General features: G+C 38.6%; 1 protein-coding gene across 6 annotated transcripts in view; it reads right to left on the bottom strand.

Annotated features, from left to right (window-relative positions):
* Window positions 1-13,455, bottom strand: part of LOC127426041 (disks large homolog 4-like) — a 201,325-nt gene that overhangs the window by 26,969 nt on the left and 160,901 nt on the right. For all 6 annotated transcript variants that reach the window (XM_051672537.1, XM_051672528.1, XM_051672513.1 and 3 more), the window contains 2 exons: window positions 2,398-2,567; window positions 1,843-1,979 (listed from right to left, as the gene is read on the bottom strand). In XM_051672537.1, the coding sequence (XP_051528497.1) occupies window positions 1,843-1,979; window positions 2,398-2,567 (307 nt within the window). The remainder of the gene's footprint in view (window positions 1-1,842; window positions 1,980-2,397; window positions 2,568-13,455) is intronic.

Raw genomic sequence — 13,455 nt, 5'->3', positions numbered from 1 at the left:
AAAATAAAAGAATTTAAGTTATTTATAGTTTACATAGACTTGGAACTACACTGACATCTAGGGGCTTGGATGCAGCATCATTCAAACGCAACAGTTTTCGGTTTCAGATGACATTGTAGAAATTCACTATTCACAGTCAGCCATGATTAAATTTAGTCCATGAGTGAAAGTGTCCATTAACAGGACAGTTACTGAGATTAAGTAAGTAGTATTCAGCTGGTCATGTGATTCTAACATGGCAGCCCCCATGTGCGGACACTCCATGTAGAATAAAACAGCTTTTATAAGGTTACTGATATGCCTTCATTTTAATGTGAGTGCTCATGAATGTATGCATATGTTAAATAATTATTATTATTTTTTTAAATGAATGTCTTTAGGAGTAAAACTTTTTTAATAAGGAACAAATTACTAAGTGCACCTTTTAGAATAAAGGAATTTGAATCCCATAAAATCAGTATGTAAGTTGTGTGCCTTTTAGTCCATGTCTGTAACTTTGACGCCATCTATATGCTAATGTGCTCGATATACATTAGATATACACTTTTAAAATGAACAGTCTTTCTCATCCGGGAAAATGAACCAACAATACTGATGAGTCATCCTGCACGCAGGGGCGTGTACATATTTGTGTCCAATCAAATACTCTCTAGAATGAGAATGTTATGGTTTACATAAATCATGGTTTACGTTTAAAATTAAAGGCTATTGCCTATTTTAAAAAGGGACAACCATTTCGATATTCTGTTTCAACAGAATTGGAAGACATAAACAAAGCATTTTATGTTTTGTTTTTTTAAGGAATATACCAGGTTAAATACAGCTTAAACACTATTTCCCACAGAAAATAATATTGCCTCATCACTCAGTTTGTAAAAAACGCATGTACAGCAATGTACATCCTGGGATTCAATTGGGTATGTGTACCATGGGTTTAAAAGCATAAATGCAAAGCTTGTAATAACAAATGTTTAATATTTGACATGTAAAATGTATAAATTGTCATTTTCTAGGTGGATATACTTCTGTTTAGGCATAACCAACATACCATAATTCTTTACAGTTCATTACGTCCATTTCTCGGTATCCTTGTGCGAAAATCATGCGCAAGTTACCAGGTTAACCGGATTTACATGACATGAGTTGAAAGATTATAACTCATACTAGTCTCATGTTAACATATTTAATGTTTAAGAGTTATGGTTACACCTGATATTTGAATTGTTTATTTAACTAGATGCACACTTGCCCCATAGACTTTTATTATAAGTGTATTACTGTACACACGTGTTTTCATTGTTTTTACAAACTGAGGGACGAGTCGAAATCATTCTCTGTAGTAATTGACAATATACTTGAGTTGAATTAAGAAGAAGATTAAAACATTACATTCTGAGAGTGCCTGCAGTCCCTCCACTAAACAGCAGGTGTCATTGAAGTGACATTACAACAATGGCTTGGTGATGTTATTCAGATCTAGTACAGCTGTCAGAATCCATAATATTCTCACGATTCCTTTCTATCTTTACATGTATGTATTATATCAGCAGGCCTAGACAAAATACAAATAAAAAGGTATAGGCTATATATATTTACTTGTTTATTTACAGCATTTTCTGTGCTGATTTTGGGGAATTCATTTAAATCAGATAATCTGTGTTTTTAATCATAGAGCTGAAAGTAAAACTCTTAATGGAAGGTAAGAGCAAAATTAAATTAACGAAAAAATTTAATTAACAAACCACATCTGTTGAACATGAACAACAGGTGTTGCAATTCTACAGAAATCTGCCAAACTTTCTTTGGTGTTCTGTGTGCACAGATGTGTAAGCGTAAACTCACCGCCAGTATCTTATCACCAATCTGTAGTCGTCCGTCCTTATGCGCAGCCCCTCCTTCTATAATCTTTGTGACATAAATGCTGTTGTCTCCGGGAATGTGCTGGTTACCGACACCGCCCGCTATACTAAACCCTAGCCCTGAGAGACAAACACATAAGATAACTCTTTACAAAGATATAGAAGAAAGCAAGAACTATGAAACAAGCTTTTCAACTTTTCATTGATATTTCAGTCTAAATGTGCACTTTTTCCACTGTATAAACATTTTATCCACTAAAGAAAATAAATAGTACTTTTGGCAAATCTGTTGGGTTCAAAAGTCTAAGATCACACAGAAAATCTCTCATTCAAAATCTAATTTAAACCTGTAAATGAACTTCAAATGACGTAAGCATGAATGAAAAATATGCCTGTGAATAGGGTATTTCTAAAAGCTTTTGCTTTATGCTGCATCCACACTACTAGGTGTCAGTATAAAATACTTGACCACTGTCATAACGGCCAACGTAACAAACTAAAAACTATAAATAAAAACTATACAAACACAAATTCACACCTTTTGGCCCTTTGATGAGCTTCATTTCAGTGACTTTCTCAGCGATAGGTTTTCTGCGTAATACATAAAGTCTGACGATTGCGCCCGCCTCTTTAAGGGCCTCCACCGCCTGACTGTGGGTCACTTCCCGAACATCAACGTCATTCACAAACAGAATACTATCATTTACTCTGAGAGAGAAAGTGAGAGAGAGAGAGAAAGGTAGGGGAAAGAAATAAGCAAGCAGTTACTACGGCAGTTTTGGCTTCAGTATTGAGGATTGACACCTGTCAGAATCTGGGAAAATTTGCCTTAGATGTACCCCTGAACTGATAGTTGTCATTCACAATTACAATTACAAATCACAGTTTTTGATTGTAGGTTATGTGACTTTTTAACCTTCATATACTTGAACGTTGATACTGACGATCTTCTTTGAGTGTTTTTAGGGAGCCACTGATTATAAAAGAATCTATATTTTTAAGCATATTTAGTTTTTTCTTGTTTACCAGAAGAAAAAATCCTTAAAACAAGATACGTTTACTTGAAACGCAAAATGCTGATAAATCAGAAAATGTATCTTGAATCAAATTTTTTACCCCAAACGTGCCATTTTTTTGTTCTTGTTTTAAGCATAAACCTTATTAAATTTGGTTCGATTGATGCTTAAAACAAGACTTATTATGTTACATAATTTCACTTTTCAGGTAAATACATTTTATTTTAAGGATGTTTACATATTTTTACTGTAAAACAAAACTAAAATTCGGATTACTGTAAGAAAAATATATTTTTTGCAGTGTTTTGCAGCTTGTCAATATAACAAGACCATTAGCAGTATTGTCGTCGACCTGTCATATTAATAACATTGAAAATGTGGTCTAAAAAATATGAATTATGCTACAAACATATTACCTGATTTAACTTGGTATGTACAGCTATGTATACCCTAAAAAGCACACAGCAAATGTTTAAAACTTCAACTAGAAAATTTTCAATATCAGATTAGTATCAAACGATTTGGCTTATGCTTATGCAATAAGCATAGGGGTAACCATCGATAACAAACTAAATTTCACAGACCACATCTCAAAGACAGCAAGATCATGTAGATTTACACTTTACAATACAGGAAGATAAGACCCTTCCTCTCTGAACATGCCACACAACTGCTTGTCCAGTCACTTGTCATAACTAGACTGGACTACTGTAACGCTCTCATTGCAGGCCTCCCTGCATGTGCAATTAGACCCCTGAAAATGATCCAGAATGCAGCAGCACGTCTGGTCTTTAATGAACCAATGAAAGCGCATGTTACACCACTCCTTGTCTCTCTTCACTGGCTGACGGTTGATGCACGTATCAAATTCAAGGCTCTGATGCTGGCATACAGAACAGTCACTGGGTCTGCTCCAGCATACCTAAAATCATTTCTGCAGAGCTACGCGCTCACTAGAAGTCTGCGGTCGGCTAAGGAACATCGCCTTGTTGTACCAACACAAAGAGGCACCAAAACACTTTCCACGTTGGTGGAATGACCTTCCCAACTCCATCCATGAAGCTGACTCACTTTCTGTCTTCAAAAAAATGGCTAAAAACACATCTTTTCCATGAGCACTTAACCAGTCACTAAATATATATATATATATATATATTCTTGTTGCACTTTAATCTGTTTTGAATGCTACTATTCTGATGCTAGTGAAACTTTGTAATATGGCACTTTTTGTACCACTGTCTCCCTAAGATGATTCGCTTATGTGTTCCTCTTTTGTAAGTCGCTTTGGATAAAAGCGTCTGCCAAATGAATAAATGTAAATGTAAGATATTCAGCTGGAATCCACTAACAAAAATGCCTGAACTGCTTGATTTAGATGGTTGGTCAGAAGCAAGACAGAAAGTCGAAGAAAGTCGATAGAAAGTTTCAAAAATCGATGTATAATTATTATTGTTATTTTAAGTGGTATTATTATTATTATATAAAATGTGTTAAAAATGTTCTTAGTCTTTCCTTACTGTGATGGTGCGGCCCAGACACAGAGGCTACAAGAGTCCAAATTGAATGAAATCCTAGACGCAGTTTATTGTGCTACCAAAATCAGCTAAAAAAAACAAACAAAAAAACAAACATTTGGCATTTAACGTGTGACTAATTAGAAACAAGAACAAAATACACCCGGGACTCTTATTTTGAAATGTCTGTGCTCCCAGGTGAACCCAGTTGTGAACTTACTGACAGCTGATTCACTGTGTGATTCACTGAGAAAGTGACTGGAGCTGTGTCCTAAATGACGCAGTCTACACTATGAGCTCAGCCATGTAGTGTATGAATGTTTAAAGTATAGTATGAGCCCAAATGGAACACTTAAAGGAATAGTTCACGCAAAAATGATAATTCTCTCATTATTCACTTACCCTAATGCCATCCCTGATGTGTATGACTGTCTTTCTTCAGCAGAACACAAATGAAGATTTTTAGAAGATAGAGCTCTGTCAGGTCCTTATAATGCAAGTACACGCATGCGATGTGTTGCCGCTAGCTTTATCGCGTTAGCCAACCTTAGTTCAACACTTATATCTAAAACAACATGCATATTCACACAGCGTGGGGTGATGGTTAAGCGTTTAACTTACATTTGTAGGGTGTTGTCTTCACTGAAGTTGCACTAGTTGCTAAATTCGCCATTATTTACAACTGTTTTGTTAGACCAGCATTGCAGCCAGGTAACTCCGCCCCTTTTGCTACGTACAGCAAGACGCGAATGCTGAGTGCATGAAGTGTCCAACATTCCCCACTCCGTTTTGAAAGCTGAAGAAGTGCATCATTCTGGGTACTCATGGTACATTTTGTTGCATTTTCAGTGTTAACATAATACTCGCACTACTAACACTACAAAATGAGGTAGAATAGTGCAGATCAGAGTTTCCAATTAGACATTTTGGAGCGGGCCAACGTGTCCGGGAATGATAACGTTTGCTGGACAAATTGGAAAAAATCTGGTCATTTCATTTCTGTGTTTATTTTGTGCTGTAACGCGATGGACTTTGCATAATAATGTGATATAATAATGACACAAATGTTATTATTCTATATTTGTTCTATATAGCTGCTTTTATATATATATATATATATATATATATATATAAAAGGCTGTCATGGAATTAGCATCTAATTAAAAAAAAAAACATTCAACAGGGAACAAAACTGGGCAAAGCAAAAAACTAAACTAAATTTGCCTCATGTCCTTTCGTTTACAAAGAAATATGAAAATAACAAAAATCGTTTTGTAGGGCTGTGCGATATGAATAATATGCTTCTATCTGACACACGCATCTGTGTTTCATGTGAGTGTCATGTGCACTTTCTCTGGAGCACACAAGTGCGGGCGAGTCCAGCAGGCTTCCCGAAATTTAAAGGAAAGCCAGAGCAGGATCACTCACGCTACTTAATCACTTTTGACCCAGGGAAAACTCTGAAGAGAAAAAAACATCTCCACAGCAAGAGACAACATCCAAACAAGTCAAGAAAATGAAGAGGAGCTTGCTATTAAAACAGGTGCGACATCTGGCGTGGGTTCCATCTGTCATTTATGTTTTTGCAAGAAGAGTTTATAATTATTTGATATTTATTTTCTAAAAAAAGTGTTTACATGATTTTGGTTATTTTCTGCAAGAAGTGTTTATTTTCGTTTTTTTATAGGCCTATATATACGCTTGTAGCCTATTATTTTCTTTGTTCCATTGCTTTGGGAAGATTTTGAGTTTCTTGAGGAAAATGTATAATAATAATAATAATATGGTCAACAACATATCATACTGAAATGTGGCATATTGTGAAATTTAGCATTATGGTAATGATTTAAAAAAAAAAAAAAATTCTTTTTTTTACTTTGATTATTGTCAAGTTCCAAATTAAGAGAAAATTATATAAGAGGAAGTATTTAATTTTCTGACTGGATTATCCAAGAAATAGGCATTATAATATGGTTATTTAAATATAAACCAATTTTAATTAGTTAAAACAAATGACTATACTCTGTGATATATATTGTTATCGTGATTAAAATTACTCATATCGTGATGTAAGATTTTGGTCATATCGACCACCCCTAGTTATGTCATATCATTTTTCTGAAATGAGAAGCTTCTCATTGCGGGCATGTGAGACGGGAATAACACAGGCTGCTTTTGCCAGTGTGTGGTATAAAACCCGCTGTAGTCGTGGATTTGAACTCCGCAAGCTTCGGGAAAGTTTAAACCTCTGTGGCAGCGAAGCGCTATAATCACTGGATGGTGTCACGCTGTGCATTTGTGGCATCAACTAAAGAAGTAGCTGACGCTTCATGTTAATATTTTTGCCGGACATTGTGTCTGACCATGTTTGAATTTGTCAGACATTAGGACATTTTAACAGTCAAAAAACGGTATTTACCAGCTAATGGAAACCCTGGTGCAGATGTGTGGAGCTTGGGACACATGTTCTGATTCAAACTGTTAACCTGAGCTCCTGAGTTTAAACCCGTTTTGTGAATCTTTTTGGATGATTCATTAAAAAGACCAGGTTCAAAAGAGTCATTTGATCGTGAATCGGACATCATAGCTTGCGCTGTGTTTTGCGTGCAGCTGATCATAGCAATCATGGCAATGTCAAAACCATAGTAACACAAGTGTTGTGATAATGGTGAGACAGTAATAAAAATGAATGTGATCCAAAGGCCTAAAAACTACACAGTTTTCTCTTATTTCTCTAACTGAAACAAATGAATCAGGCTGATCTAGTTGTCAAGTTCAACTCACCGACTCAATAATCCGGTCGCAGCGGTTCTCAAGTTCACAGCTCATTGGGTGTTATCAGAACTTAATTTTCAGAACAGGTCATTCTAAAAAAAAAATTTAAACTTTTTGACTTACAAAATATTGAAATTTTCAGTTCAGTTCAGTTTCGCCCATATACGCTGAGGGTAAACATTTTTTATCATCTTGACATTATATTCATTCTTAAAGAACAACTTGACTGATGTTATATTTTAATTTTTAATTTTGGTTTATAAATGAAGCGAGGGTTGTAATACCAGTGAGAAATTCTCTTAAAAGATGAATTTTCGTAGATGGTTTTATTAGCTTTACAAAACATTCACCACTGATCAGACTAAAATCAATAAATCATACCATGTGTTTGTGTGTATGTATGTGTGTATGTATGTATGTGTGTGTCTGTACGTATGTGTATAATTATTTGTTATTTTTTATTTTGTATTATTATCTATGTCTTGCTGCTGTTTTTGTATTGTTGTACACTGGAAGCTCCTGTCACCAAGACAAATTCCTTGTATGTGTAAGCATACTTGGCAATAAAGCTGATTCTGATTCTGATTCATAAAATATTTTTTTTATCATTTTTATTTTCACACGAACATTAAACAATGTAACACCAATGACATATTTACTGTAGATGAACCATGTGAAAAACTGTTAAAATGTAAATTAATAACTTTTTCAACATGGTAGGAAAATTACTATGCACACATTTGTGCAGCCTCTTCTTCCTTTGAAGTTAATTTTCACAACTTTTAGTATTTTCAAAATACAACATTCTTTCTAAAAATTTTAAACTATTATTATTATTATTTTGCTTTTTTTCCACACTTGTTAGGCCTTGCACTAATGCTTGACCTGAGAAAATAAATGAGTAAAAATTAAACATAAATCACAGTACATGTCAAACAAATGGTGTATCAGATGAAGGGGACAATTTTTTTTTTCAGGCAATTGACAAATTCAAATCCATTTTCTAAAACATGTGTAAAACACTGCAGAGTCAAACCATTTCATATTAAAAGGTTAGGTTATAGAAAGATACATTTAAAATGGGGTTTCTTGACTATCTGAAATCTTTTTCATGACTGAAAAATCAAGGGACACTTTTGTCACCATGTTTTGATAATAACCCAAATACTTCCTCACACAAAGTTATCATATGACTTCAGCAGACTTATTTATACAAAACATGAGTCATATGGACTACTTTTATAATACTTTTATGATGTGTTTGTATCCTTTTAGAATTTTGAAAGCTGCAGTCCCTATTCATTGCAACAGCATGGAAAAAACAGCTAGTACATTCTTCAAAATGTCTCCTTTTTTTATTTCCCAGAAGAAAGTTACACGATGACATGAGGGTGTGTAAATAATGACAGAATTAAAAAAAATAAATTCTTTAAATATCACAAAAATATCAGTGTCTCATTCTCCTATCTCTCCTACATGAAAACCCCAAATATTTTGGAGGGAGCACACCTCAGGTGATTGGCAAGAAGTCTTAAACCACTGACTGCTGATCAGAACAAACCACTTTATAGCAGTGACACACATATGCAACGATTTGGACCCAAATAATACAGTATGAAAAGAGACCAGCAGTGGGAGGTAGTTGAATCAAAGTTGTTTTCAGATAAAGCAATTAAACAAATCAAAGTGTTAAAACAGCCTTAAAACCAGGGTCCAGTTGGCTCCAGCACTACAACCTTGATTAAAAACTTCATTTTTCATAAGTAATAAAATAAACTCCATCGGTCTGCAGAGGGGAAGAGAGGACAGCCTATGATAGCTAACTGTAGAACAGCTTTGATTGTGTGTGTTTGTGTGTGTTTGCCTCAGGCTTTGTGGTTCTGAAAGTCCAGAGACGTGAGGTGTGTTATATCTACAGTTACTGCACTCAAGCTGCCATTCATGTATGTCTCTCTCCCCTCTTTTTCTTTCTTCCTTGCTATTTCTGTCTGCTAAATTTATCCTATGTTGTGAGTTTGCGAGTTTCGCTGGCATGCTCTGGGGTAAAACTGCATTTGTTAGCAGGAACTCCAGCTGGTCGCACTATAAAAAACAGCACTAAAACTGGAGGTGTCCAAATACTTTTAGGGGCTAATGGATGGATGGGTGTATGATGGAATGTGGTTGATGAATGAATGGATGGATGGTCAAAGAGGATGCTTACAGAAGTGTGGATAAAATCTTGTATAATCAGGCCAAAAACACACTGACAAAGGAGATTAGAGCAACTAAAAGACACTTTAGGGAATCAACAACTGGCTGAGGACCTGAATGTTTTACTGTAGATTTGAAAAGCCCAGTCTCACACCCCACACCCGCTCTGACCTTCCCTTCACACAAACACCAACACCTACTGCAACCCCCCTCCTTCCCCCTCCTGCTACTCAACCTGCACTTAAGGTCTGTGAAGTGTCTGCTCACCATTCTAAACAGCACTGTGGCAGCAGTGGAGCCATTCAGGTTCCTGGGCTCTACCATCTCACAGGACCTGAAGTGGGAGACCCACATTAACTCCATTGTGAAAAAGGCCCAGCAGAGGTTGTACTTCCTTCGCCAGCTGAAGAAGTTCAACTTGCCACAGGTGCTGCTGATCCAGTTCTACTCAGCAGTCATTGAGTCTGTCCTCTGCACTTCTATAACTGTCTGGTTTGGTTCAGCTACCAAGTCAGACATCAGAAGACTTCAAAGCATAGTCCGGACAACTGAACAGATTATTGGTTCTCACCTTCCCACCCTCCAAGAACTGTACACCTCCAGAGTGAGGAAAACGGCTGTAAAAATCGCTTTGGATCCCATTCACCCAGCACACTACCTTTTTGAACTGTTGCCCTCTGGCCGGTGCTACAGAGCACTGAGCACCAGAGCAGTCAGGCACAAGAACAGCTTCTTCCCTCAGGCCATTCACCTTATAAACAGTTAAAACTGCCCCTAATACTCTCCATTGTGGCAACACAGTCATGTGCATATTCAATTATTCATTCATATTTATATTCCATTTATATTTATTTGATATATACTAACTCTTCTGCACAATATATTAAATCACCTTGCACATAACTTTCATGACCTGTCAGACCAAAACCCAGACTGACAGGGAGACAGGGCCGTGGCATTATCTGCCCATGTCTGTCGTTGTGTGAGCATGCTGTCCCTGCTTTATTCCCGGCCGTGCACTCTTCTGTCTGTTGTGTTTTATGTCTGGAGTATGGTGACTGGGTCCTGACTTCCTGTCTAGTTCAGTTCCAGTCTGTGTCGGGACCCAGGCATGCATACTCCTTGTCTGTCTGTTATTGACACGGGTGCATCGCGCTTGTGTCATCTTGGCTGCATGCACTCACGTCAATAATCTGTCTCTATCTCTCGCATCCGCAGACACGCGTTGTGCTTGCTTTGCGCCGTGCGCCCGGGTCGTGAGCTGTCTTCTTGTTTGTCGATTGGCATGAGTGTATATCGCCTTATTGTCTGGGTGATGTGCGCTCATGCCAATCGAATGTTTTGCATGCTTGTGAGAGCACGCGGCTTTGTTATTGTTTCTAGAGCACCGCGTGCTTCTCGGTCTGACGTCACACCCCATCTCCTTGGTTGCTCAATGTTTTCATTGTTTACACCTGCCCTGGATTAACACTCTTGATTTCTCTCCCTATTTTAGTCTCCTCGTGTGTACTGAAAGTGGTTCCCCCATCAATGCCAGTGTCCACGACCACGGAGGTCGTTCTGCTATCCCTTCTTGTACTCACAGCCACAAAAGCTGCTCCACAGTCACTGCCTGAGCTCACAGCCACAAAGGCTGTTATCCCATCTATGCCAGTGCCCATGACCACGGACGTCATTCCCACATCACTGTCTGAGCTCATGGCTACTGAGACTGCTCCTCTGTCACTGCCAGTGCTCATGACCAAAGAGACTGTTCCCCTGTTGTGGCCAGTGCCTGAGCCTTCCACGGCTTTTCTACCTGAGCCTTCCATGGCTTCGTCCCCTGAGACTTCCACAGCTCCACCCTCTGAGCTGCCCCCTCCTGAGCCCTGTCCAGCGGCCACAGCCCAGACTTCCAGACCTTGTCTCTGTCCTGGGGCTCCCTCCCAGGCCTCCAGACCCTGTCTCTGCACTATGGCCGCCTCCCAGGCCTACTGACCCTGCCCCTGCCCTGTGGCCACCTCCCAGGCCTCCTGACCCTGTCTCTGCCCTGTGGCCGCCTCCCAGGCCTCCAGACCTCGCCTCCGTCCTGAGGCATTCCCCCAGTCCACCGGATACCAGCCCTTTCTTTAAGTTTCCCTCCTGGTTTCCCTTCCTTCCCTCCCTCTCTGTTATGATATCCGTGCTTTTGGTGTTTTGTTTGATGTTCCCATTTAAGAATGACAGGGGGTACTATCACGCCCTATCAGACCAAAACCCAGAATGACAGAGAGACAGGGCGTCTTTGTGTGAGCGTGCAGTCCCTGTTTTATTCCTGGCCGTGCGCTTTTCTGTGAGGATTTCTTAACAAAATAATGACATAAATAGTTTTCATTAATCAATTAATGTCATACAAAGTCCAGTAAACAGAAAAAGAGCTAAATCAATATTTGGTGTGAACACTTTTGCCTTCAAAACAGCACCAATTCTCCTACTTACACCTGGACACAGTTTTTCTTGGTTGTTGGCAGATAGGATGTTCCAAGCTTCTTGGAGAGTTCACCACAGTTCTTTTATTTATTTAGGCTGTCTCAATTACTTCTGTCTCTTCGTGTAATCCCAGACTGACCCGATGTTCAGTGGGGGGCACTGTGAGGGCCATGCCATCTATTGCATGGCTCCCTGTTCTTCTATTCTATTCTATTTGCAAAAGGAATTTTTGGGAGTATAAAATTTATATTTCCTATTGACACACTACGTAGCAGATATAAATAACCATCTTAAGACAAATCTTATGTGCCTAAGCCTTTTGCACAGTACTGTATATGTATATTTTTTGTATTCTCTTTGCACTGGAAGCTTCTTTCACCATGACAAATTCCTTGAGTGTCTAAGCATACTTAGCAATAAAGTTCATTCTGATTCTGATGGATGGATGGGTGGACAGAATATAGAGGATGGATGGATGGATGAATGGATAGGTGGATGATGATGGATAAATGGATAGGTGGATGGATGATGGATGGATAGGTGTATGGATAGATGGATGGATGGATGAATGAATGGATGTATGGATGATAGATGGATGGATGGAAGAAGGATGGACATATATAATATAGAGGATGGATGGATGGATAGGTGGATGGATGATGGATAAATGGATACGTGGATGGATGATGGATGGATAGGTGAATAGGTGATGGATGGATGGATGAATGAATGGATAGGTGGATGGATGATGGATGGATAGGTGTATGGATAGATGGATGGATGGATGAATGAATGGATGTATGGATGATAGATGGATGGATGGAAGAAGGATGGATGTATAGGCAGATGGATGATGGATAGGTGGATGGATGATGAATAGGTGGATGATGAATGGATGGATAGGTGTATGGATGATGGATGGATGGATGGGTGGATGGATGACGGATGGATGGATGGATGACGAATGGATGGATGAATGGATATGTGGGTGGATGGATGGTGGATGGATAGGTGGATAGATGATGGATGGATGATTGATGGATGGATGGATGGATTGATGAATGGACGGATAGGTAGGTTAATGGATGGACGGATATGTGGATGGATGGATAGGTGGATGATGGATGGATGAATGCATGATTGATGGATGGATGGATGGATGATATATAGATGGATGGATGATGGATGGATGGATCAATGAATGGATAGATAGATGAATGGATGGATGATCGATAGGTGGATGGATTATGGAAAGATAGGTGGATGGACTTTTGCTTTGTGACATGATGCATGATCATACTAGAAGTAGCCATTAGAAGATGGGTAAATTGAGACCATGAAGGGATACACATTGTCAGCAACAATACTCAAATAGGCTGTGTTTTTCCGGTCTTCAACTGTCCAGTTTTGGTGAGCCAGTGCCCACTGCAGCCTCAGCTTTCTGTTCTAGGCTGACAGAAGTGGAACCTGAAGTGGTCTTCTACTGTCGTAGCCTATCCACCTCAAGGTTCGATGTATTGTGCATTCTGAGATGCTATTCTGCTCACTGCAATTGTTACCGTTGCCTTTATGTCAGCTGGAACCAGTGTGGCCATTCTCTGTTGACCTCTCTTATCAACAAGGCATTTCCGTCCGCAGAACTGCCGCTCA

Source organism: Myxocyprinus asiaticus, chromosome 3 (genome assembly GCF_019703515.2).
Source record: "Myxocyprinus asiaticus isolate MX2 ecotype Aquarium Trade chromosome 3, UBuf_Myxa_2, whole genome shotgun sequence".
Classification (NCBI taxonomy): domain Eukaryota; kingdom Metazoa; phylum Chordata; class Actinopteri; order Cypriniformes; family Catostomidae; genus Myxocyprinus; species Myxocyprinus asiaticus.
The sequence above is the reverse complement of the archived record's forward strand: the minus strand, read 5'-3'. Positions and strand labels throughout refer to the sequence as shown.